Source organism: Rana temporaria, chromosome 5, assembly GCF_905171775.1.
Source record: "Rana temporaria chromosome 5, aRanTem1.1, whole genome shotgun sequence".
In the NCBI taxonomy this organism is placed as follows: Eukaryota; Metazoa; Chordata; class Amphibia; order Anura; family Ranidae; genus Rana; species Rana temporaria.
The window spans coordinates 231770700-231798314 of NC_053493.1; the positions used below are offsets into that span (position 1 = coordinate 231770700).

At 42.3% G+C, this 27615-nt stretch overlaps 1 protein-coding gene across 3 annotated transcripts in view; it reads right to left on the reverse strand.

Annotated features, from left to right (window-relative positions):
• Positions 1–2743: 2743 nt before the first annotated feature.
• The window catches only part of DROSHA (drosha ribonuclease III), a 478288-nt gene continuing 453416 nt past the window's right edge, over positions 2744–27615 (reverse strand). For all 3 annotated transcript variants that reach the window (XM_040353574.1, XM_040353573.1, XM_040353575.1), the window contains 4 exons: positions 22027–22119; positions 18503–18549; positions 18019–18125; positions 2744–3447 (listed from right to left, as the gene is read on the reverse strand). In XM_040353574.1, the coding sequence (XP_040209508.1) occupies positions 3379–3447; positions 18019–18125; positions 18503–18549; positions 22027–22119 (316 nt within the window). In that variant the 3' untranslated portion in view covers positions 2744–3378. The remainder of the gene's footprint in view (positions 3448–18018; positions 18126–18502; positions 18550–22026; positions 22120–27615) is intronic.

Consider the following 27615-nt stretch of genomic DNA (forward strand, 5'->3'; position numbering starts at 1 on the left):
GCATTGTTGGTTCACTTACTTTTTCCTTCGATTTCCCTTCTAAATCTTTTTTTTCTTTGTTTTCTGTGTCTGAATTTCTCACTTCCTGTTCCTCCTCAGTAAGCTGTTCTAAATGACTTTCCACCGCTCAGATGATGGTGGAAAGCTGAGAAAAAACAGGAAGTGAGAAATTCAGACAAAGAAAAAAAACATTTAGAAGGGAAATCGAAGGAAAAGGTAAGTGAACCCACAATGCACTAGCTTAAAGGAACCTATTTAGAAAATAAAAGACAAACCTTTACAACCCCTTTAAGACTCTCAAAGGCCTTAATGGACTCCGGAGAGTAACTCTGTGGGTTACTGTCCTTTCTGGGCATATCAGTTAGGGGCTTGACTAGAGATGAGAAGTTATGAATAAACTATCAATAATAATTGCAAAGCCAAGAAAACTTTGCAGAGGATGTATACCCACAGGTTGGGGCCACTGTAGGACTGCTGAAAGTTTCTCTGGGTCCATCAAAAAACTGTCAGTGGAAAGGACATAACCTAGGAATTTAACCTGTTCATGATGGAACTTTCACTTCTCCAATTTACAATAGAGATTGTTCTCTCTCAGCTTCTGAAGCACACGACAGACATCTGTGTTGTGGCTTTCTAGGGACTTAGAAAAAAATGTTATCGCTAGAGATAAACCACCACACATAGCTGCAACAAATCTCAGAGGACATTGTTAATAAATACCTGGAAAACTGCCAGAGCATTGCAAAGGCCAAATGGCATTACGAGGTACTCATAATGGTCTGTTCTGGTATTAATTGCAGTTTTCCATTCGTTGCCCTCCTTGATCCTCCCAAACCCAGCTTTGTGAAAACCATTGCTCCCTTGAGGCGGTCAAATAACTCCATAATCAACGGAATTGGATAAGCATTCTTAATCGTAAAATGATTGAGACCCCTATAATCAATACAAGGTCTCAGTTCACCGCTCCTCTACTTCACAAAGAAGAAACCAGCACCAGCAGGAGACGAGGACTTGCGGATGAATCTTTGAGAAAGTGCGTTTGCAACATACTCCTCCATGGCCCTATCTTCTGAGAACGACAAATGGGTAAAACCGGCTATGAGGGGGTAAGGCACCAGGTTGAAGGTCAATTGCGCAATTATATGACCGGTGTGGAGGCAAACTACCGGCTTGACCTTTGTCAAAGACATCGCTAAAATCGCGGTACTCCTCTGGCAGGGAGGAGAGTGAAGAGGTGCATAGGACCTTGGCCACATTCTGGAAACATGTCTTGCTGCATTGTGGCGACCGAGAGAGAACCTCAGCACAAAGGCAATCAAAAGAGGGGCTGTGTCTCTGTAACCAAGGATAACCAATAACCAGCAGAAACTTAAGTGAGGAAATAACTTGGAATTGGATTATCTCATGGTGAAGAGCCCCTACAGCCTTGGACAATGGAACAGTCTCATGAGTCACATGGGCAGGCTGTAAAGATCTCCCGCCAAGAGCCTCAATAGCAAGTGGAGTGGCACGAAGCTGCAGCAGTCAAGTGCTTAGATAAAAAGGCAGCATCAATGGACAGGCCTGCAGCCCCAGAGTCTATTAAAGCCTGTATCGTGATGTACTCCTCAAACCAAGAAAGGATAACCAGGACCAGAGGCTTATCCATCTGGATAACTGGGGATGAAAGGCGTTCCCTGGACGGGTAGGACAAGACTTAACAAAGTGACCTGCCTGGAAACAATAAGGGCACAATCTTACAAATTAAAGTGAGAACTAGATATTCAAATTTAAGTGGTTGTTTAACTGCCTGATAAACTAGAAGAAAGTGTGAATAGCCATTGAGACTGTAGTTTTATAAAAACTAAAATTCTGTAAATTGTACTTTTTTTTCTGCTGTGAAATTATTTGCCATCATGTCCTAGGTAACTATTAGAGCAACATATTGTGGGGTTCAGCTTTAAGGAGAGAGCTTGCAGAGAGGTAATCTAAGTCGCATGTAAGGTTAAAGAGCTTCCAGCCTGTGTTTATTGGTCAGTGTGTACAGCAAACAAAAGGATTCCCGCCCAGGGGTAAGAAACACAATCCAAAAAAAGTCCAGCAAAACAGGTGTAAGCCTCCTATCTGGTAAATAGACCTCACTGTTCCAGACCTGCAGAAATGTTCCCTCATAGCCTTCTTTTCTCCTTTCTCAACACCACCCTTATTAGCCTAGAGAAGACAAATTATATCTTAGGTGGGGGGCAATATGTGACCAGTGCTTAACCACTTGTGTCCTGCTACAGACTTCTCACTGCCACCCATTTACCTTATTAACCTCAAAATTCTATGTGGCAGATACAATCCAGCCACAACTGACAGGAGCTGTTCGTCACAATATGTTCTATAAGTAAAATAAGTAGCATAAAAAATGGTCTTGAAGTGTGAATTGTCTTAATGTTTGACTTGTATAAATTATACTTTTTTACCTATAGCTGTATCCAATTTTCTCTTGATTTATTAAAAAATGAAAACTGCCAGCTCTGCTATTTAGGTTACACGTGTAGTGGCTAGCTAGAGTATGTAGCATAAGCCCTTTAAGTAATGTAAAGGAAATACCCCCCTTTAGTCTTTTTTTTTTTTTTTTTAGATATACAATATATGTAGTTGGATGTAAGCAATCGTATCACCATTTGTGAGCACTTTAGCTAGTTAAGCTCCCAAGCCATTTTCACATTTCAGCTATTGTCTTTGATTTCAACAATAAAGCAGGTGGATGGCTGCACACTGTTGTACTCTGAATATCTTTATTAAAACAATATCCACAAATAAAACATCACAGCACCAAATCTTTCATGCTAAGGAGTGCTATCATTTAAATACAATCACACACTCAAAGATCATACAGCAGGGTATAGAGCAATACGTATTTTCCACAGCTGGACATAATGTTAAAACCTTATAAAAACAGACCAACAATCTATAAAATATGTAAGCCAAACATATAAAGAAAGAAGAACAAATAAACAACAGAGGGTCAAGAAGGGAATACCCGTACAAAAATATAGAAAATCCAGAGATCCATTTAAATACATAAAGCTGCATAAAAACCCCATGAAACCCCTACAAGAGAGAGGGAGAAAAAAAAGGGGGAGAGGAAAGACACAACCCATGCAGGAGAGAGGTGCAGTCTCCTGTGTCACTCATAAAAATGAGTGACATCCCACTCAAAATTGAGTCCATTAGGTATAAGGGTCCAGAGATGAAAAATCAAATAGACCTCTCTCCTGCACGGGAGCCGAAACACATCCCAACCTCTCCCCAGAACTCACAACCTCTCTAATCTAAATAGACAAAGCAGAGACATTGCCTGCATGGCATTCATTGAAATGCTGGGCGATATTAGTAGCATGTTGTTTTTCAGTGTTGTAAAGATGGTCGTGGAGATGGTCTCTGGGGCGTCTTCCCGCATATTGGATCCAGCAAAGCCTACAAGCAATAACATACTGAGTATTACAATTTAAACAAATTTATTGATCTTAAATGTTCTACCATTAATGGTGAAATGTACAATATTGCCACTTCAAGATATGGGAAAAACATGGACATCCAGCAGAGCCACATTGATCATTTCCTTTGAAATGTCACCAAGTAGTGGACAGCGGACCAGCTGGATTAAAAAAAAAACTAGGGGACAAAACATTACCTAGTGGATGTGCCCTCCTAGATACTACACTAATACCATCATTAGGTATATCAGCACAAGTCTGATAATTTAATTACTCATCACACAGTAACGCGGTCCTACTCCTAGTTTTTGCAATGTTCTAAGTGCCATCCTACATCCATCTTGGATAGTCCCTCTCGGTAAAGTGTTGCTAAAGCAAGAAATATTCTTGTTCAGATGTACTTCCCATCCTTGACAAGATGAACCTCAAAACATGCTCAAATTAAAACTTTCGTTTTCTTAAACATTTGAAAATGTTACCTTTCAAATAATGCTTTGGCACTTATTGTCATGAGCCCACACCCCTGTTCACATTTCCTAACCTCACATTCTAGACCACTTTTCTGTTTTTTCAGAGGTTATTCCCCGGCATCACAAACAGTGTCAGCAATGGCGTTACAGGGATGGGGGTTGTGTGCCTGCGTCTGGTTTCCTTGTGGGGTCCTCTCAGCTCCTGGGAGAGATACATGATGGTCACCACCAGTACAGTGCAACTTGCACATACTGTGTACCAACATGTAAGTAGGGGGTTGGATAATTTCCTTCCTCCGCATGCCAATTTGATTCTCCCCTTTTGTTTTGTTTTCGACCTTCAACTATAAATAGGCTATACTGGCCCTCATGCATATGTAAAATGTCTTTACAGATTACATGCATTTGCTACTGATGGGGCGATATAGTCGCTAAAACGCGTTGAGACAAAAGGCCATCCTATATGCATTATGTTATTACATATGATGTGATTCATTCAATTTTATTGTTAACTTATATCTTTATATGGAGCCAACTGTCCAAGATTTTTGTATAACTTTCTCTATGATTTATATCCACACAGGTTATTACACAATATTGGGCTATTGGTTATGATGATCATTCAACCAATTATTTGTTGCTGTATATGCGTTATGTTATGCAATAAACCTGTGTTTTCGATCCAATGTGCTTTCCACCCATGTGCCTCATTTAAAGTCCCAAAACCCCCCCCCCCCCCCCTTATTTGCAACTGATAGAGATGGAGACACCTACTTCCCAGGATGTCTCATGTAAAGTCTCATACTTCCCCCTTTTATAAAAATACTGACATTGTCACAAATAATTCTTACAATTGAGCTTCCTTTAACATTTGCGCACAAAACATTTCAGTTATGCATTCTTTCAACACTAATTTCCTTTGCTGTTCTCTGCATAACATTTCATAGCCGAAAAGTCAGTACTGGAAGATAATCTGTGAATACAGATTTGACCAGGGAGCAGATAGCTACTGTATGCAGGTCTTGCTCTGATTGAGGTCTGAATGAACTATCTCCATTTAGGGCCCTCATCTCAAGGTATAATATTTAAACTAGCCCAGAGGGCAAATGCATTCCACCAGACCTGCCCTGTTCACCTCTCTCTCATTCTAGTGTCTGAGGCAATCAGGGTTTGTTCATAGTTAGTAGCTTGTATTGGTGTGAATGAGTAGCCGTTTGAATTGCTTTGCATGGGTAAATGCTTGCAAATACTCTGATCATGACAACCTTCGGTCTCAGCACTTCTGTCTCTAACTGGCCAGCCTGAGCAACCGATTTTGTTCTTGTTATCTGGTTGCCAGGTTCCTAAATGCCCATTTGCCCCCTCTGTGGTATTGCTAGCTGTCCCTGGAGTTTTCCCATTTTTCGGTCTGCTTCCATATGTCTTAACATTTAGAACTAAGATTTGGATTTGATTGCCTTACACTACAGAGCCCCAGTTAAACACTAATCCTTGATTTTTGGCTCTTTCATTTGGTCTTCAGATCCAATGTTACCCAACTTTTAGTTTACTTGTAGTTAGGATGTGTTCTCTCTCGGTTTACCTCGATTATTATATGCTACCGGTATATCCTACAAGTTAGTACCTTCACCATCCACGGGTTCTCATAAAAGTTCAGAAAGTGTTTGCTAGAACTGTGGTCTTGGGTGTCAGCAAATGTTTAACATTGTGTAAGGAAGGTCTCTGAATTTCCCAGATGGAAGTCTGGGTTACTTCTCAAGGGATTTAAAGGTTTATGGATAGATAAAAAAAAATAGGATTTTTTCATCATACTTACCTGCTAAATCCTTTTCTTTGAATACATCACGGGACACAGAGTAAGGCCCCATACACACGGGAGTATTTATCACCGTTTCCGCGGATAAATCCTCTCGAGGATTTCAGCAGATTTTAATGCGATGGAGTGTACTCACCATCGCATTGAAATCCGCGCCAAAATCCTCTGGCGATGACGTGTCGCGCCGTCGCCGCGATTATGACGCGGCGACGTGCGCGACGCTGTCATATAAGGAATTCCACGCATGCGTTGAATCATTGCGATGCATGCGGGGGATCCCTTCGGACGGATGGATTCGGTGAGTCTGTATAGACCAGCGGATCCATCCGTTGGGATGGATTCCAGCAGATGGATTTGTTCTGCATGTCAGCGAATATCCGATCTGCTGGAATCCATCCCAGGGGAGATATATCCGCGGATAAAGATCCGCTGGCGTGTACACACCATAGGATCTATCCGCTGAAACCCATTTGCTGGGATTTATCTGCGGATGGATTCTATGGTGTGTATGGGGCCTTAGGCTATTATTCATTACTTACTGGGTTATAGGCCATCTCTAGGTGAATGGACACTGATAGACACAAGGTCTTACACAGGAAGTCTGCCCCTATATAACCCCTCCCATACAGGAAGTACTTTAGTTTTGTAGCTTGCACTGAATTCCCAAAAGAGGGGATGGACCTTTGTGTCCCATGATGTATATTCAAAGAAAAGGATTTTACAGGTAAGTATGATGAAAAAAAAATATTTTCTTTATACATACATCACGGGACACAAAGGTAGGCTATTATTCATTACTTACTGGGACGTTCCAGAGCAATAGCCTTGAGGGGAGGGAGACAACCTGCAAAAAAAAAAAAAAAATAGCCAATAGTCTTTATATGGCAGCCTGTAGTACACATGGTGAAAAGCCGATTCCTCAGCTGCTCTAACATATAAAATAATTTAAAAGAGGGAATAAGTAGGGGAAGGGAAATAGTCTAAGTGAAGACTGAATACTTTAGTAGAGGGGTTACTTCAGGTAACAGAAAATGACTGTCAATGTTGATTATGAATATAACAAAAATGTATTAAGCACAAATATGTGCTAAGAATAATTAGTAATGAGATTATTTAAAACCATCTATTCAAAAAAGTTCCGTAGTACAAAAAAAAAAAAAACATGACGCACAAGACTCACAGGGACTACATATAACAACACCTGTCCGGACGTACTTTGAGCTCAGACACCAGTGACATGGACCATGTGAAATTGGTATGTAGTTCTGGATCCTTGCCGTAGTACAGCAAGGTAATGTGTTTGATGACCGGTTATGGGAGACCAAGTGTGCCTCACCACGTCATGAAACCGTAAGAACCAAAAATGGTACAATATCTGGTGGGTGAGCCCAGTGCATTGGGGAAGGGAAGGGGAGTATGGGGAAGTGCAGGAGGTATCAAAATTGCATGAGTAGCAATGGGTCAATTTTAATAAAGGAATACTCTTGGATCTCTGATTGTCCTGGATGTAGGGCTATAGCAATGTAGATAATTCAATGCAATGCTGGGTTGGCTGTCTGTGCGCTATGTCATATTTGTTCCGCGCGTACAGAGCGTAGAGTGTCTCTTTAGATGAGGCAATGAAGGTGCTGTAAAGAGTTCAAAAAATTACTTGTTTCAATCAATCCTTAATGGTAGCCTCCTTGCGATGACTTGAAAGTGCTTCAGTGCATTGCTATTTAGGTAATTACTGTTGATACCGCTTTAACTTGCAAATTGATACTATAAGATACAAGTCATCTGCTCATGAGAGTCTATGGAAGTCAGCAGATTTCAGTGAGAATATCACTGAAAAGACATGCAGCTGTTTGTATAATACTGTTTGCGGAAGATCCCTTAATAGGCAAGTGGGATTGGTAATGTTCTATACAATACAGTATTATAACTGTTTCAATCGGGCACCGTGCAGGACTGTCTATCAAATGATAGGATTAAATTAGGGCTAAATCTGCAATTAGTTATGCATTCCCATTACATCAAATACCATAATCATGGTTCACCTGGGTCTTTGATCAACCGATCATTTAGGTACATTAAATTATTGTTACCGACCTGTGTAGGTTGCTGTTACAATGACAGCATGGTGGAGGGTAATGCGATTGCAGATTTACCAGATGAAATGTGCTGTTATGTCCGTGGAGTCCATGCAGTTCACAGAGGTCTTGGTGCGCTGATTGCTATAGTTCCACAGCTAGCTGCAGTGGATAATCTGTGGGGACTACTCGCTAGGTAGCGTGTAGGCTTGCTCCAAGTGAGCGGCGTCTCAGCTCACTAGCTCCGCTGGTTCCTTCGTCTCCCTCTTCACCCGTGTGTGCACCAGAGAGGACGTGACAGGCGTCGGGTGGTGACGTTGACGCGTTTCGCCATGCTCTGTGGCGTAGCTTCTTCTGGGACGTGCTCTAACATATACCTGATAAAATCTTGTGACAGTATACACTGAAGCACAGGAGGTTCCTACACCCCTGGTAAAATGAACTCTCATCCTGAAGGAAGGAGCTATAAATTTCAGACCATAGGCCTGAATGATCAACTGACAGACCCAATTGGCAATGGAAGCTGCCTGCCCCTTCTTGGGTCCTTCTGGTTGTAAGGTACCTGTGGTAGTTAGTGTCCGAAATGAAGCTTGTGTGCTGAGTATTCAGGCAAAAACTTAGTCAGGCAGGTCAGAACGGCAATGGATCAGGCAAAGCGGTACACGATCAAAATCCAGATAGTGGTCAGGCAGGCAGAGGTCATACATGAGCTGGCGTTGAAGTACAAAATCAGCAGGCTAGACAGTAGTCAGGAATTAAGGCAGAAGTTCATACACGGAAATCAGAGTCACAAAGCTTATCACAACACCCAGGGAGCTAGTTCACACAAACGGGCACTTAGAGATAGGAAGTGCTGCTCTTTATGGGCTGCTTTGATTGTAGATTGTCCACAGCTGGCAGCAGGTGGGGCTAGTGAGTCAAAGGTAATGCTCCATAACTCCAGAGCTCGTCCGTGGCACAACAGGTAAGAATGCAGCTGTGGGACCAGGAAGATCCCAGGTACATGGCACTGGTAAAACAAAAAAGGAGTCTGATCCTCAAATCTAGACAAAAAAACTCTCACTGCCCGTACTGTGTCCAAGGAATGCAGTCGTCTCTCTTCTGCTGAATGAGACTGAGAGAAAAAAAGGCAAACCAATACCCCGATTTAATTTAAAGGCCGACACCTGCTTTAGCAAGAAGGATGGAAAGGACTCAACACCACCTTGTCGTGGTGAAGGATTAAGTATGGTTTCCAACATGAAAGGGCCGCCAATATCGACACCCTTCTAGCCAAGGTGATGGCCATCAGGAAGGCTAGCTTGCGTGACAGCAAGACTAATGGAATTTCCTTGATAGGCTCAAATGGTTGTTTCTGTAACACCAACAGCACCAAATGTATGTTCCAAAAACGCACAGGTAACCTAATGGGGAAGCAAACGAGTCGCCCCCTGTATAAAGGTTCAGACCAGCTAAAGGCCTTTGGAAGTGCAAAAACAATAAGGATATGGACAGCCGCACTCCAGTAACTTGAAAAAAGACGTGCCCTTTATTGGGTATAGGAAAAAATGCACTACAGGTATCAGCACACAGTGGGATAAACAGCTGACGCGTTTCTCATTGAGTGTCAATGCTTAATCATAGCTATGAAAGGCCTTTGGAAGAATAACGACAGGGCTGAAATCTGACCTCTTGATTGTACTCAAAGTCAACCTGTTTTTTACAGCCGAATGTAGAAAAAAATTCTCTCAATCAGGTATTTCTGAGGATGCCATTTTCTGGCTTCACACCAAGCAATATAAGTCTTCCAGACCTAATGATATATCTTCCTAGTGACCGCTTTCCTAGCATTCACTAGTGTAGACAACACCGGTCCTGAGATGGCATGATCCTTCAGCACCCTGGCTGCGATAGCCATGCCGTCAAATTTAGAGTAATATGGGGTGGAATATAGGACTTTGAGCCAGTAGATCAGGGTGGCACAGAAGTGTCCATGGCCTGTCTATTGCCAATCTCACAATCTTTGGGTACCAGGCCCTTCTGGGCCAGGCTGGTGCCACCAGAATGACTGGAACCCCTTCTCTCCGATTCCTGCTTAACAAATATGGAAGGAGAGGGATCAGGGGGAAAGCTTAAACCAGGCAGTACTGGCTCCATGGAGCTACCAGAGCATCTACTCCAATTGCCAGGGGGTCCCTTGTTTGGATAACTAACGGATGTAGCTTGTTAATGAACCTGGATGCCAATAGATTGACATCTGACCATGCCCAATGCTGGCAAATTTCCCGAAACCACTTTGAGTATAGGGGCCATTTCCCAGAGCAGATCTGCTGGCGGCTAAGATAATCTGCCTTCCAGCTCTCTATCCCTGTGATATGGACCACTAAAAGAACTGGCACATGTTCCTCTGCCCAGGCTAATATGTGGTTCACCTCTTCCTGAGCTGAACCACTCCTGGTACTGCCCTGGTGGTTTATATAGGCCACCTCAGTGGCATTGTCGGACTGAACTCTGATAGGGCAGTCCTGAAGCTCCATCCAGGACGGTAGAGCCAGACATACTGCCCGCAACTCCATAATGTTGATGGGCAGGCTCTGCTCCACCTTTGACCATCTCCCCTGAGCTGTGAGCCCCTCTAGGGTCAGTCCCAAGCCCAAAACACTGAGTCTGTGGTCAGTACTCTCCACGACACCGGGAGAAAAGATCTTCCCTTTTCACAGGTTCTGATCCTGCAACCACCAGTTTAGGCTTATGGGTGTCCGAGGAGATAAGGACATGGGGTAATCTAGGGCTTGCCCTCTCCTGTTCCAAGTCAACAAGATGTCTTGTTGTATAGGTCTGGAATGGAACTAGGCATAGGGAAAACTCATACAGAGCTGAATGGAGGGTTGCCTGGTGCCCCTCACCTGACGAACCTGATCCTTAAGGGCACAGATATTTATGGGTGACAAAAATACCCTTGCCTGGATTGTATCTCTGAGCTGGTCTCAAGGCTGACTTTTTGGTAATTATGACCCAGTCCAGGTTTTCTAAATACCGCGCTCTGCATGCTATGCTCTTTTTTCTAGGGCCTGTAGTGAGTGATCTTTGAGCAGGAGGTCTTCCAAGTATCCAAGCACCATTCCCTGGGCACCCACCACTGGTGCTAGGACCTTTGTAAACACCTGGGGTGCTGTGGCAAGCCCAAAGGGCAGAGCCACAAACTGGAAATGCTGTTCCTCTACTGCAAATTGCTGGAACCTCTGATGAGGCGGAAAGATAGGTATGTGTAAATACACGCCCCTGATATCGATGGAGGTTAGAAAGTGTCCCATCTGGAGCGGAGCTACTACTGAGTGGACCGACTCCATCCAAAAGGACTGGATTAAAATATACTGGTTCAGAGATCTTAGATTCAACATGGGCCTTGTGTCCCCATTTGGCTTTTGAACCGTGTATAGATTCTAATAAAACCCCACGCCCCTTTCAGATACAGGAATCTGTATAATCACTCCCTGATGAACTAAATGATCTAGTGCCTGAGACAAAGTTTATTTTTGGAAGATCCGAAGGAATGCTGGATTCTAGATATTATAATTCTTTTTTTTTTATTTATATAAAAGCAGGGAAACAACCGGCCCACATGGACCCAATGACATTTGAATTATACATACATGGAAAGTAGAAAAGACTGGTGGCAGTGTACAGTGCAAACACACTAAAACATATTCAATATTGCCCTGTACGCCCCCTTACATCTGGTCCAGGTGCGACCATATCTGAGGTCCCTCAGGGGTCTAACCCGCTGCACCTCAGTGGGCGTGCACCTGTGCATCTGAAGCGTCCCCCATGAAACTTAGTTAAGACTGCATCAGGACCCATCGAGCTCAGTCGACCCTGCGTTTTCTCATTTTAAATCAAGAGATAGAGAGAAAGTAGAGAAGAAAGAGGGTGACAGCGTGAGGGGAAAAAGGTGACAGGTAAGGGTAAGAAGAAGGCCGGGAACTGCTCCCGGTCAGAGGAGAAAAAAAAAGAAAGAAAGAAAAAAGGGGGGATAAGGAGGGGAGGAATCTTCTATATCGGGGGGGAGGGGGCTACAGGGGAGGGGGCAGGTGGGGGAGGGCGTGTGCGGACCATGGCCCACTGTATCAGAGTACTCAGGGCCCAGTGGGTACTGTATCAGCTCCTGGAGCCGGGCTTCCCGAGTCCGGGGCAACGGTGTGTAGAGTGAACTGTCCTAAATCTTGAACCTCTCCTCTAAGACTCCGTCCCTCGTCAGAGTACCGGGGACTTCCAGCATAGGGGGATGCAGGCCTTGGCCGCATCTAGTAGGTGGCGCACTACGGACTTCCTATAGGTCTTAACTGGGATAGTCGCTGCATGTAGCAAGAAAAAGGCTGGGTCATCTCCCAGGACTCGGTCCGCAAACTTCTGAGCTATGCGTCGGACCTCCCTCCAGAATACCTGCAGCTTACTGCATGACCAGAATATGTGCAATAGTGAGCCCTTCTCCTCCTGGCAGCACCAGCAGCGGTCGGATGACTCTGGAAATAGTTTGTGAAGCAGCTCGGGGGTCATGTACCACCGGGTAAGGATTTTGTAATTTGTCTCCTGCACCCGCGCACTCAGGGAGGATTTGTGCGTTAAGGTAAGTATGCGTCGAACCATACCGCTGGTGAAATGGCAGTTCAGGTCTCTCTTCCACTTGGCAATGCAGGGGAGCGGGTCACCCTCTGGTGGAGTAATTAGGATATTGTACATTAAGGATAACGCATGGGGGAGCGTCCCGCTTGTCGTGCAGAGTTCTTCAAATGCCGTGGGCGGGGGAGACGCGCTGTCCGGCGGTGGCAAGCTGCCCAGAAAGTGGCTGAGCTGCCGGGCCCTCATGTAGTCCAGGTCGTAGGGGCCAGTAGGGTCCATAAGGTCCGCTGCACTCCTCCACCTGTTCCCCGTACTAAAGTGCGATGCTTGGTATAGCCCCGCGTCCCGTAATTCAAAAAATCTCTTATCTCCTAGCCCGGGGAGGAATAGGGGGTGGCCTATCACCGGTCTCAGAGGTGAATTGTGAGTCAAGAGGTGGGACTCGGTCAACAGCCGCGCGCAAATTCGAGTGGTCGTGCCTATGAGGGGATGTCGACGGAGTTTGGGGGTCTGTGTCGTTTGACACCATGGGGCTCTGTGGCGCGGAATCAGACTTTGGGCCTGCTCAATTCGTGTCCACAGCTTAGTGTCAGTGTGTCGGCACCAATCGAGAAGTCTATTAAGGTGGGCTGCCCAATAGTATGTGCCAATTTCCGGCATAGCTATACCGCAGTAGAGTTTCAGGTGCGTGAGCACGCTACCGTTAAGGCGCGGGTGTTTCCCCGCCCATAAAAAGCAAGTAAGGGCGGAGTGCACCCGTTTAAAAAAGGAACCCGGGATTGCTATTGGGAGGGCCTGTATAAGGTACAGAAACTTAGGCAGGATTGACATCTTTAAGATGTTGCAGCGACCCAGCCATGAGTGTAGGCCACTGCTCCATTGATCCAGGAGCTTCTGCACGTTTTTTTAAGAGAGGCAGGAAGTTTAACTGAAATAGGCGGGAGAGGAACGTCGGTATGTGCGTACCCAGGTACTTCATTGCCGTGTCTGTCCATTTTAAGTTAAAGTTCGTTTTGAGTCTCGTGAGTTGGGCTGGAGAGATTCCCACCCCCATGGCCTCCGATTTTGAAAAATGTATCTTCAAATTAGAGAGTTGGCCGTACGTCTCAAATTCTAGATATTATAATTCTATACTATAATTCCAGCTTGTAACCATGGGATACTGTTGAGGTGACCCACTCGTTCTGAACCACTGTTCGGCAAAGCCTTCCCCAAACCCAATAGTGGGAGCGTCCCCTCAAAAGGGGGGCTTGGTGCTGGGTTTGGAAGAGCTTTGAACCCAGGGTTACTTCTGGCCCTGCGGCTTGCCCCTGACTCATGTGCCCTGTTGGCAACGGAACTGCCTTGGCACTGACACACCTGAGGAAGCGATCCCTGAGGTTTTAAACGAGGGGCGCCTGATCCATCTCTTAACAGGAAGTAGAGAGCTCTTCCCTCCGGAAAACTTTAGGATATATTTGTCATCACCAAACATTCCCCATGGAAGAGGAACCCTGACAATAATTTCTTACAAGGAAGTCCAGCTGACCAGTTCTTAAGCCACAGAAGTCTGCGCATGTGTACAGACAGAAGAGCCATACGAGATACTTGCTGTATAGAATCCTTCAAGGCATCTACAGCAAAACACAGTGCTCAAGGTATATATGCCCTGCTTTCAGCAGAATCCTCCTCCTGGTTAGGCCTGTCAGGCCATCTGACCTGATCATTTAAGTACTGGCAGACTCCAATTGCTGTGATAGCTGGCTAAATAGCTGACCTGGCTAAAGAAAAGGAACTCCTAATAGGGACTCCATTTTTTTGTCAACAGGCTCCTTCAAGCCCTGTGCATTATCAGACAAGTTAAGTTCTTGCTTAAGGAAGAGACTGCTGCATCTATGGCTGGCATGCTCCACTTAACACACTTTTCCTCCTTGGGATACAAATGGAAAAACCTATTAGGAGGAACAAAAATCCTGTCAGGATGTTCCCAAACAGCATACACTGCCTGTTCCAATAGTGGGTGCAAGAGGAAAGCATGGGCAGCCTGAAAAGGCTTTAGGGATCAAAAGGAGACCCAGGGAGGCTCAGAAACCTCAGCAGGAAGTAACTTGAAAGGCAGAAATAATGATCTTGGTAAGAGTCTTAATCAAAAGCCTCTGCTACTGAGAGGCCGATACCAACTGGACATCTTCTGGACCAGATTCCTCAGAAGCAGACGCACCTGCCTGGCCTTCCACACAATCCTTAGCATTTAGCTCTTCCCCTTCATCAACCCATTCCTGCTCCAGGTTAGGGGGATCAGGGAGGGGGATCAGTCATGCTTAGTGCCACCCTGCACTATGGAGGCAATCATGGCAGCAATCCTGTCCTCTAACCCAACTAGAGCTGAGGACAGACCATCCCTTGTGATAAAGGTTGAAGCAGCAGCATTGACAGTAGGCACCATACCAGACTGGGACAGCGGCCCAGATTGCCCGGAAGCCTCTGATCTTTTAGGGGATACAACACTAGGGTTTCGACTAGGCTCCTTAGGAGCTACTGATAAAACATATGTGCCCTTTCCTGCAGTGTTAATCCTGCTCCTCTTGTTTGAAGACATTGCAAGCCACAAAAAGGGAGTACCTGTGTTTTATATTTACACACCCCAGAAAGGAAACCCTTTAATAGGGAACAGGGTTTCAGAGCCAGCTCTGTGAACGCGCGTGGCTGTATTCGCACATGGCTAGAGATAGAGCTACGGCGCATGTGCGGCTCTGTGTGCGCACAATGTCAGGTCGCGTTACATGCAAAACCTTGCATGATCCTTGCAAAACTTTGGTAACATTTATTTAAGCATATAAGCTTTTTTTGCAAAAGTATCTGATCGGTCAATCCTTTGATTCATTTAAGAACCATTTTGGGACTAAAGACCTGGAGTTCTAGAGAGCTCAAACAAACATGCCCATTCACCTTGCAGACACTGGTAAACAACTGAAGTGCTTCCTGTATGTAAGGAGTTATATAGGGGCGGACTTTCTGTCTAAGACCTTTGGTCTACCAGTGTCCATTCACCTAGAGATGGCGTACAACCCAATAAGTAATGAATACTAGCCTAACTCTGTGTCCCTTGATGTATGATAAAGAAATCATGTGGAAGAAACACTTTTTATACAAGAATTCTGAGGCCCAGCACCTTAACTAGGATGTCTATACATGTGTACTAACATGAAATGCATGGACAGACTTTAACAACTTAGAGAAGTATCACTTTTTTCCATAGTAATCATTTAAAGGAACAAATCTCAAATTTTCCTTTGCCCCATAGGGAACTGAATTCTGCCCTTCTCCCTGTGCAGCCTGTCCAAGGCTCTCCCAGTCTTCACACTTTCTCCTTTTCACTTCAGTTGTACTTAAAGGATCACTAAAGGATTTTTTTTTTAGCTAAATAGCTTCCTTTACCTTACTGCAGTACTGGTTTCATGTCCTCATTGTTCGTTTTTGCTTTGAAGTTGCTGCAATTCTGCTGTGATCTCCACACTTCCTGCTTGTCTGGCTCCTTATGAAAAATCTCATGGCAGCTTTTCACTGTGGCCCAAGCTGTGTGTCTAAAACTCCTCAGAACCAATCAGATTAAAAAACAAAACACTGCCTTGGATGTGTTTGTTTTTGTTCTGTGGGTCTCTTTACTTCACAGAAACATGAAACCAGTTTAAAAACAAAAGTGAAACTGCAGGAACATTATATGATTGAATTTAATCTATTTTTAATCATTTTTAAAAGGAATCAGTTAACTTTTATGTCTCTATACCCTGTAAACAGTCATTTCAGCAAAACATTTTTTTTTCCTTTAGTGACCCTTTAAAGGCAATGGTACTAGATGTAATTAGGAGTAACAGGTGCACAAGCCATAACTCTGACATACAAAGTTGAAGAACTGAATCGTTAAGTGTGTGCACCCATCCCTTAATGCTTCTTAGAATTTTAGAGCTGGTCCTCAAGTGCAGCTAGGGAGAAGGGAGGGGTGGGAAAAAAATGAAATTGCAATATTTGTGTGGTAAGCCCAATAACAAAAAAGCTGGAAAAGTACATAATGTAAAACCAAGCCCAGAATAAAAGGATAATTTAATTTCCTCACACAAGGTGGGCAGTTGGCAATCACATGCCACAAATGTATCCTCAGTACTTCAACAGAGGAAACCTCAACCCAGCGCAAGGCTGTTGTTGTACAACAGTGAGTTGTGGTTAGAGGAAAACTGCCTCAGCTCCGGACTGACAGCTCCATAAGGAATCCCCACACATGCTGACCTGACTTAATTAGCATAACTGGAATTATGTAAACAGGAACACATACTGTAGCCACTGCTAATTGCAGGACTGTTGCAACAGAGAAAAATTAAGCAACGTCAATTAACTTCAGAATCTGCACTGCTTGGCAAAGTGGAGAATTTTCTAGCATTTCCATATCTGCCCTGAATCAACCAGTAGCTGTGGATGATTGAAGTCACTTGCAGAATTTCAAGGCTGTCACAGAGAGAACACCAGTATAAACTGGGAAAACCAGTGCTGGTGGCTGACTGGGGAGATTTCTAAGATTTCACATATGTTAGGCATGAATATATCAGCAGTCGTTGATAGTTGAACAATCTTCCAAACAGAGAACAGCAGAGATAAAGAAAACTATCCTGAGGACACTAGCAAAAAACTGAGGCATGATGGTTGCGGGCAGGGTCATCCTCAATATGCAAATAAATTCAAGATAGCAGCGTGAGACAATAATAGGAAAATATGATCTCTTATATATGAATACATAAACAATATGGAAAATTTAATGGAAAGTTATTCACTTTAGGTTTACCACCAGAGTTGCAAGAGCACGCTCCGCCACTGAAGAAATATAGGTTTAATCTCATCAAACACATAGGGCACCTTACAAAAAGGGTTGTGGAAATGTGATATAGTTTTTGACAGAAACTGGCACTAGAAAACTTGTTTGTTGTGTATTACAAAAACTGTTAAATGTGTTTTTTAAAGCACAACATTTTACGCTCAAAAATAATATAGTAGAATGTTACTCTAGGGAGCGATCTTTGGGGAACAGAAAGATTGTTAGATAATTGTATTCGGTTTTACTCCATGGCCCGCTTATGGATATAATGAACGTTTTATTTTCTCTTTCCTTTATATTTTTTGCAGAGCGCAATAGATGTGTCTGTTCCCCCCCCCCCCCCAAATATTCTGATATTATCACATTTGCAGTGTTTCCTAGATGGTATTCCCTGATTTTCCTTATAGCCTGAAATTGCTAATTAATTATGGCAACAAGCCAACTACATGGATCATCAATTATGTTTAAAAGATATAAAAAAAAATACTTTATTCTTGATTTTTTTATTAAAATTTGCAAAATTAGGATACACTAAATAAAAAAGCAAATACGACATTAAATACTAAAATATTAACACTTAAAAAAATGCTAAAATAAGAGCAAAACTCGAAAATCATCATAAATCTCTCTTGTGTAACTGGACACAGCATGAGTTATCTGTAAACATTTACAGACAGAATGATGTTGTATGGCAGCTGCCCCCGGTGAGTTTGAATGGACCCTGTAAGAATGGCAGGCTTTATTTTCTCACGTCTTCCGCGTTCTCTTGTTGCTCCTTCTCCAACCTCATTTCTTTCAATTCCTGCCTGTACTTCCGTTCGATAAAACGTTTCTGATGAGCCATCTGGGGGAAGTTATCTGGGGAGAGAAAAACAATGACATCACCTACATTGTGCCTGCTGTAAGTCAGTGTGGTTTATCTGACAAGCCAAACAACAGCTATACTAGAGCTCAAACTGTTATTAAAGACAGACCCTTTGAAAAACAGATGTGCCTTTAAATATATAATAGGAATTGTTATAAAAAATGTAATTTGACTGCACTGTGTGGCTATCAGTGATGAAGATTTTAAAAGCATACTTGTAGAAGCACTTCTTATTTTGTCATGCTAAACAAAGATCCTGCCAAAGTCAATATATTGTTGGAGATGAAACTGCTTCAAGCACATTACAAATGAGCACTGCAAGGCTTTAACTGCAGTAAAGGAAACACACAAAAGACAAAAATAATCTTACATTTCTCCAAGGCGTCCATAGCAGCTTGCATCTCAGCCTGCTGAATGCTGAAAGAAAAAAAAAAAAAAAACTCCAATTAACCTAATTACCTCCATCAGTTTTAAGTGAGCTCTTAAATCCTTTTAAGCGGCAATAAGAAGAGAAAATGGGAAAGGGATACGCATTACTCCTTGAGGGTCTTTTAAAGATACAATGGAAAACCTTCTGACATTAAAAAGATAGCTATGCTTCAAACTTATTGGCAATCCTAAAAGTTCTTTCCCAGTTTACCATTTTTTGCTTTTCTCAGAAATACCCAACAATCAAAGACACTGATTTTTTGTCTGAATAGCATTTGTGGTCCCAGTACAGCAACAAGATGCTGTATCTTAATGAAACATCTTTGTTAACAGCACACCTATGCTAAGTAGTAGTTTCCTTTACTGTTCAACATTTGATTAATACTGCAAGTTAACCTTTTCATGCTTTCCACCTGTCGCACCTTTGTTGTGCCTTCTTCATTCTCTCTATTTTCCCCCTTTACATGCTACTAAACCTTTTTTTTTATACCTCAAATGTTACATATTTCATGCTTTTTATAATATAAAGTACAAAAATTGAATGTCTGAATTAATCCAATGACATCAAAGGCCCTTTTGCAGCAATGTGCATGCAGTAAAGTGTTAACATATGCCACTGTATGTGTTTATATACAACTTTAACACAAGTGCAAGTCTCTGTGTATTTAACAAGTTTATGTGTGATTTTGTTGTTTATTATGCAAAGCGGGGTAAAGACTTTAAAGTATATAGACTTTACATTATACAATTGTGCCAAAACGTGGATATAATGACAAGAAGGAAATTCAACATTTTGAGTTGACATGTCGGTGGTGTGGCCTAAATGGAGTCTAGGCTGAGGCTGTTTCCATTCTTTACATGAGGGAAACTCCTTTTATTTTCTCGTTAACATTTTGAGTTGTCGTTGGAACAGGAATAGGAGAAATCTTATAATGCAAACAAATCTTCTGGTGACACCTAAGGCCCCTTTCACACATGTGGACTGTTTGGTTCATTAATTCAGTCACGTTTTTTCAAAGAAAAAAAACAGATGAAGTTTACATCAGTTTTTCATCTGTTTTTATATCATTTTTTTTACTACCTCCAGCTAGAGTCCTTGACCACTTGAGTCTTGGAGGCATTTTATCGTGCAAAAACTGAGTTTGTCCATTTACATCCTTTTTCGTCCAATTAGTTTTTTACACAAGAAAAATAGGGCTTTGATCTTTTTATAAAAAATGGATCTTGGCGGAAGCGCATGTTAACAAATGTAAATGGAAGATCATAGCGATTTCCATACAGTTGCATTGATATCCGTTGATATCAGCGCATGAATGAAAAACGGACCATCGGTCCGAATGTGTGAAAAGGGCCTGATGGGGTATTTCCCTCACTTTTTCACAGGACTGGAATGCAAAAATATCCCTAAGTTTTGGCTTTAGATATATTTTACCATGCATTTCTGTACAAAAATGCTACATGTCCTGTAAAAAGAAAGAATATACTGCAGAGCATAAATGTAATATACTGTATATTCATAGCAATCAAATATTTCTACTTCAACTCCAGGAATTAGACTAATCTAACCCTGCTGTGGGCCCACCCACACCGCAAGTGCTAACAGCTCCTCGAGTCTAGGGTTGCAGAAATAAGGAGTAATACTTGCCTAACTCCTTTGTCCCATAAGCTCTGTCCATCTGTTTGACATTTTCTGAGAAGCCTCCTCTCCAAGGCGCTCCCAGCAATGGTTCACACCCCTGCCTGCTCCTCATACAATACAATTAATAGCCCTATATGTGAGGACGCTGAGTGACCACCCACCACCAGAAGTGTCAGAACATAATGTAAGGTAAGTAAAGCAGCCTTTTCAACTCCCCCAATCTTTATGAGCATTTACATTTTTTGTTGTGTGTTGGAGGTCTAAGCAGGTTTTTTATGAAAAGTATATTCCAATAAAACTGAAAATCTGTGCCTTGAAATGATGCAAGGCACACAGCCTACATTTATTCAGGATTGCTATAGTGTATCCTAATTTTTTTGTCAATTAACTGGGACCTTCTTTTGCTTTTTTGTCTGCAAAATAGGGAAGGTATGCCAACATAACCCCTACAGGTTCCTTGCTGTTTCTTTACATACAAAAAGCCTGCAGTATCAACATGTAAATATTAAAAGATTTTTTCACAGTAGGCAAAGGAAGGATGTTCAAGAACACATCCATTCTATTTGGGGAATTCTCTAGAAACAGACTGCAGGTTTATGTTGAGAACCTTTGTATGGCTTTTACCACTATTTGCTTCTATCATGGGGGATTTTTCCTCACTTACTGCCATAGTGACAGGAAACTTTCTTACAATAGCACAGTTGCCATTTTTGCTGGATAAAGCAATTAACAATTTACCTGAATAACAGATTAAACTTTTTTCCCTGCAAAGACCATACATCAGAAAAAAAAAAAATTGAAAAAATAAAAATATATATGTTAAAGTTGTACAAGCTGCAGCACATTTAAAATATCATTTTATAGGGTAAAAAGATGTAGTACTCATCACTCACACAAAACAGCATATTATAGCCATGTTTTAATGGACTGAATATATCGAAAACTCCTATACACACCCTGCCTGTTAAAGTTGTTGCAATGGTAGAGGTAAAGTGTGGTTAATGCAATTACACAAACTAAGTGAAAATGGTCAAATTCAAAAAACTGGAGTTGGTGGGTTGGAAAGAGTTCTACAATAAATATTCCATCTCTTCTAATAAGGCAAAAAAAAAAAAAAATAGAAATATTCCAGCGTATCCAGTTACTGCCACACAGGGTGTAATGAAAGATATCCTGACATGCACTAAACAGTGGATGTGCGTGTTGAGTTTGTGTAACAATCAAATTGTTCTTTGTCAAAGGCTTAAATTCCCTAGTGTATGGTCAACCTTACTCATGTTTTAGAATAGTGAATTTTTTTCAGTATCTGCATGATAGGAACACTTTAATCTAACCTAAAAAAAAGCAATAATGAAAATAAAAATTAAACAATACGTGCATAGCCCTTACTAATAACATTTCTTCTGGATGGTTTAAACAAATCTCTAACAGAATTCAGTCACAGATGGATGAGAATAGGAGCTGTCAAAGAGCACAAGGAAAGGGGATGCAACATGGATTTTCTGTCAACTTTTCCTTCAAAGATGTCATGTTGCTTGAGTAATGTATATGGCTTTGTTCATAGGTATGTAATGAACTGACAATACGTGTATGATTTTGTTAATTACAGCTGACACTACAAGCAGAAGGGTATGGTATTGTGCTCGTCATAACTAACCAAGCATAATAACTCAATATTGGTTTTTACTTTAAAGTCATGGCAGGACAGGGCCAGTAAGGGAAAATAACTTATTAATGTGTGTGATGCGTATTGCTGGAGTCACTCGATTAGAAACCATTCCAGCGTTATCTATTAATCAAACATAAAGAGAAAGCTTTTAAATTACCTTGGTCCTTTACCACAACCAATTCGCTCTCCTTTGAAGTACACAGCAACAGTATAGGTTCTTGCATGGGAAGGGCCTACAGTCTGTAGAGTCCTGAAACACGATAACATAGTTTTCAATTTATTACTATCGTGCACTATCTGTACATGAAAAAGTTGGAGCTTAAACATTAGTTTCAGATGCTGAATATTTGAACTTTGTCTCCTGATCCCTTCATAACATCTAGAAATTTATATGTGAAAGTTTCTGGAATTTATACGAACAAAATATATGTGAGATAAAGTTATAACTGAAAAAAAGAGATATATCCCCTCACACAGCTGACTTTCTGATAGTAGTCACATTGAAGGGCACTGCAGTCATCCTCTCCTTCTGGCAACATTGATAGGAAGAAACAGTATACACTCAAAGGATAATTCAATCTTATACCATGGCGTTTTCAAACAACGCAAAAGTGTTATTACTGTCATACTTATTTATATATTGTAAAGAGCAGCTTCAGACAACTGCAGAACTGCTAATGCAATTAGGGAAACATGACTTCTATTCCAAAATTCGAATTATACATAGATTCTAACTTTTTCTATTTTTGAAGGATCTATAGGAGCCAAACAAACGCAAGGTTTCTGAGAGGAGCTGTTCCTTACTTACAATTGTTTTGTGCTCCCCTTGGAATTCAAAAACTTTCTCGGAGACTGAAGTAAAGTTGGTTCACAGAAACAAGTTTCTTTTTTATGCCCAGAGAACCTTTTCTTACAAGGTAATATCTAATTGAATCCTCAATTTAAATCCGCTAAATACATTCTAAGTGCAGCAAATCAAAATGCATTTAATGTCTTATGCCCTGTACACACGATCGGTTCATCCGATGAAAACGCTCTGATGGATTTTTTCATCAGATATCCGATGAAGCTGACTTTCATCAGTCTTGCCTACACACCATCAGTTAAAAAACCGAACGTGTCAGAACGTGGTGATGTAAAACACAACGACGTGCTGAGAAAAATGAAGTTCAATGCTTCCAAGCATGCGTCCACTTGATTCTGAGCATGCGTGGATTTTTAAACCGATGGACGTGCCCACACACAATCGTTTTTTTTTCTACCGTTTTTTTAACCATCAGATAATTTTAAAACAAGTTCCTAGTTTTTTCACCGCTGGATAAAAAACCGATGGGACCCACACGAGATTGGTTCGTCTGATGAAAACGGTCCATCAGACCGTTTTCATCAGACAAACCGATCGCGTGTACGCGGCATTACAGTTTTGTCTTCTTTTAAATATTTTGAAAAAGTGGAACACACCAGTGTTGTCAGAGTTGACTGACTAAAGAATTCTATCAACTGAAACCACTGCATAGGATCGATTGTAGGACTGACAACATGTTGTTTATAAAGCATGGGAAATTGTACCTGTGTAAATACAATGTTATGCAATATAGAACCAGGTTCAAGATGTTGCAATGGGTAGTTATTGTGCCCCATTGTATGGTGACCCTTAGTTGGGGGGGTTGGCACAGATACATCGATGATATCCTCATGGTTTGGACTGGTCTCAGGGGAAAGTTTTTGAATGCCAGTTCCTGGAGGAACTGGATAATAATCGTTCTTTTATGTATTCTGTGGCCAAAAGCATCACGTTCCTCAGTATAAACATCACAATAGAGAAAGATGGTAACATTTTACCTCCCTGTTCAGGAAAGAAACAGCAGGGAATACCATATTGAGGCCCCACAGTGTACACCCAAAAACATCAGTACAAAAGATTCCCTCATTTACTAATGAGGGGCTATAGTAAACGGTGTCTACAAAAAAGCTCATTAGAGAGCTCTGAAAACGCCCGCGGTCCAAACTGTTGTTCGGACAAAAACAAAAGTTGTATTCACAGAAACTGTAACATTTGTAACCACCTATACCTACCATCACCAACAGATAAGGTGAATTATGTCTACATGTTAGTGCTTGTTAAGCACTGATAAAACTATGGGTACTGAAGATAGTCTATAGACGTAATATATCTCTAATAGATAGGCTGGTACACAGCCATGGCCCTGAGAAACCAGATGAAGATGAAGGCCCAAAGGGGACATGCAAATGTAGTAATTGCCCAAAATGCCCTTTCACTCAAGAATGCAATGGGTGTAGGCTCCCCAATGGTGTGTGGTTTAAGTCACACTTCCACTTTGATTGTGCCACCTCAGGTGTGGTCTAATTAATGACCTGCATTTGTGGCTCTTTTTAGGTAGGGAAGACCAAGCGCCCTTTCCATAAACACATACATGACCATATTTACTACACACCTAAAATCAATACCCCGATTGGCAGACATGTAGGTTTGCTATACAAATATGATGTCACAGTAATAAAGTTCATGGCCTTGGATAGAGTTTTGATAAGGGGTTGCTCCAGAGACTAGGTGGATATACCATCTGAAACATAACATACCACCTGGATTGAATGATGTAGTTAGGGTTACAACTTTTTCCATTGTTAGGGGTGCTCGATGCATCTGCTCCCCAATGGGTCTGCTATTGGCCCCCTTATTTGTGTTATATCCTTTACGAGTGGACAATTTTCCATAAGTTACTAACAAATTGACATCTATCCACATTAGGATAGTGTGGCTGCCCCCTGTGGTGAGTGGTGGTTGCGTAGGGGTTTGTTACCTTGATTTTGGTACTCTAAAATGGAGTGGTAAAATGTGGCCTTTTATGAGTTGTGGTCAGGGGCGGATCCAGGGGGGCAATGGTGCAATTGCCCCCCCCCGAAAATATCACTGACTGCAGTCCGACAGAGTCTCTCTCTCTCACATCGGTATAATCAGCAGCTGATGAGCGGCACTGAGAGAGACTCTGGTCATTATGCCACGCTGGAGGGAGGAGGTGGGTAAAGCTGCGCCGCTGGCTAGTGTTCCCCTGCACTGGTTGCTAACACCTGCGGCACTTGGCGTGTAGCAACCAGTGACGTCAGTCACGTCGGAGGCTGGAGCCACTGCTGAGGAGGAGGAGAACCCCAGCATTTAGAGCAGAGCCTTCTTCGTTCATCACCCTGAGTGAGAGTGTTGACTCCACCCACCTCCTCCACAGCACAGCACGGCGTGAACACAGGAAGAAGCAGTGCCTGTGTGTCACTGTCATCTGATGCTGCTGGCTGCACCTGCAGACAGTGCAATGCAATTAATGGATCCTGATCATCTCCATTGCTCCTGCATGGGAGCCCCCCCCCACCAGAGCACCAAAAAAAAGCGAGTAAAATAATTAATGAATGTGTAAAATTGCAAAATATTGTGTGCCATACTGCCATTATTTATGAAAAACAAATGCTGCCGTTTTAGTTTTGTACAAATCTAAACCCCTCCGGAACCACCCCCCCCGAACAGGCCATTTGCGATACTGCGATGCGTTACTGTAACTGACTGACAATTGCGTGGTGGTGCAACGCTGTACCCAAGTAAAAGTTATGTCCTTTTTTTCCCACTAATAGCACTTTCTTGATGTGATATTTTATTTTTTGCGATATAAACAAACCCACAATTTTGGGGAAAAAAAGCAACATTTTAAACTTTTTGCTATAAAAAAAATGTCTTCCTCAATTTAGGCCAATATGTATTTTGCTACATTTTTTTTGGTAAAAAAAATCCCAATAAATGTATATTGATTGGTTTGCACAAAAGTTATCACATCAACAAAATAGAGGATAGGTTTACGACATTTTTATTTATATTTTACTAGTAATGGCAGCCATTGATAATTTTTTAGCAGGACTACAACATTGTGTTGGACAGATCAGACACCTAATTGACACTTTTTGGGGGCCAGTGACACTATTACAGTGATCAGTGCTAAAAAATATGCACCGTCACTGTACTAATGACACTGGCTGGGAAGGGTTAACGTTAGGGGTGATCAAAGAGTTAACTGTGTCCCTAGGGGGTGCTTGCTAACTGTGTGGGGATGGACTCACTAGATGAACAGAGTGATCTGTGTTCCTGGTTAGCAGGAACACAAGATCACTCTGTTCATCTCTGACAGAACAGCGATCTGCTTGTTTACATCAGCAGACCGCTGTTCTATCTCTGTGGGGAGTGATTGCAGGTGGCCGGCGGACATCACTTTCGCCGGACCCGCTGACTGGCTCCCCCTCTGGCCAATCAGCACTTGTGCCTTTGCTGGCTATTGCACAAAATGGCGTACAGGTACACCTTATTTTCTGGCAGTGCCCCTCCCGAGACTAGACTCTGGATCCGCCCCTGGTTGTGGTACAGTGTGTCAGTGTATTGCATCTAATTTGGTGGCTTCTGGTTGGAGTGGGGCTCCCCTAGGCATCAGAGCCAAACCCAGCATTTGCTGGTATTAGGACGCCCCTGTCAACTTCCTTTGAAGGTAGTAGATGATCCCTTGCCAGTTTCATGCGTACCTCCAGCGCCTGGAGGGCACAGTGTGGTTGAATCTATATCCAGGAATCTGATAGGCGACCATGGGGCATGCGGCTCCATGGTGGAGATTTGCCACCTGCATCCAATTATTGCGAGTTTAGTTTGACCCCCACTCGGACACTTAATTTCCCTTCCTGCGCACTTAGAGGCAATTTTTCAGTTGTTGAGTGTTAATTGGAGGTCCTTAAGGTAGGGGATAATGCTATGGCAGTTCTAAAAGATTTTAAGTGGTGTACCATTGCAATTTGTTGAATTGTGTTGACACTGGTAATCTTTGTAACCTCTTCAAAAGGAAACATACACACTAAGTTTTGGAAGTCTGGTGTACAGACCGTGAGATGCAATAGTGCAGAACTCTTTGAGAACATTTTTATACATTAAAAGGTAGGTTCTAATCGTCTATGGGTTTATTCAGTGTACAGCTACATGATGGAAGGTGCGAAGCAGAAAGATATCTATGATTCCTCTATCTTTGTTAGATATACTTTTCCTGGGTGGAAATAAATCTAGAACTAGCTTAAAGATTCTGGATGTGAGCTTTCTCTGGCTTGGCAGTCCTTTGTTACACTAGATAGATGTTACGTTAAGGTAATGGAACAAACCAGTCTTAATATTAGTATCATGTTGACATACAAATGGGAATATAGCATTATGTACTACTGCATTTGTGGTTTTCTTTTCTTTAGAACATATACAGTGTCTCCTTTTGAAGTACTGTATGATAGATGAAATGCTGGTGATCCCTGCACAGTGAAAGGAAACCACTGCATTTTAAAGAAAGGGGAGAAGGGTCCTATTTAGCTGTATTCCATGATTTGCACAGGAGAGGGTGGTGTAGAATGGGGAAGCATGTAAGGAGACCCCTCAGGGGCCCTGGTCCTAACATTTCTCCTCTCAATTGAGGGACTGACACTTATAGGTATACAATGGGATGACACAGACAATGAATTAAAATATTAATTATGTTATATCTTTTAGATTACTCTCTGTACACAATGATACTGATGGCTCCAGGACCAGTAGACTATGTCCAGAAAACAAGTTGGTCAAACATTTCCATAGATGCACTCCTAAACCTTCTGGACAGCCTTACCAGAAGAGTTAAAGCCGTTATACAGTAGGTGTTTGTGATATTGTGTTTTTAGCACGACAGCA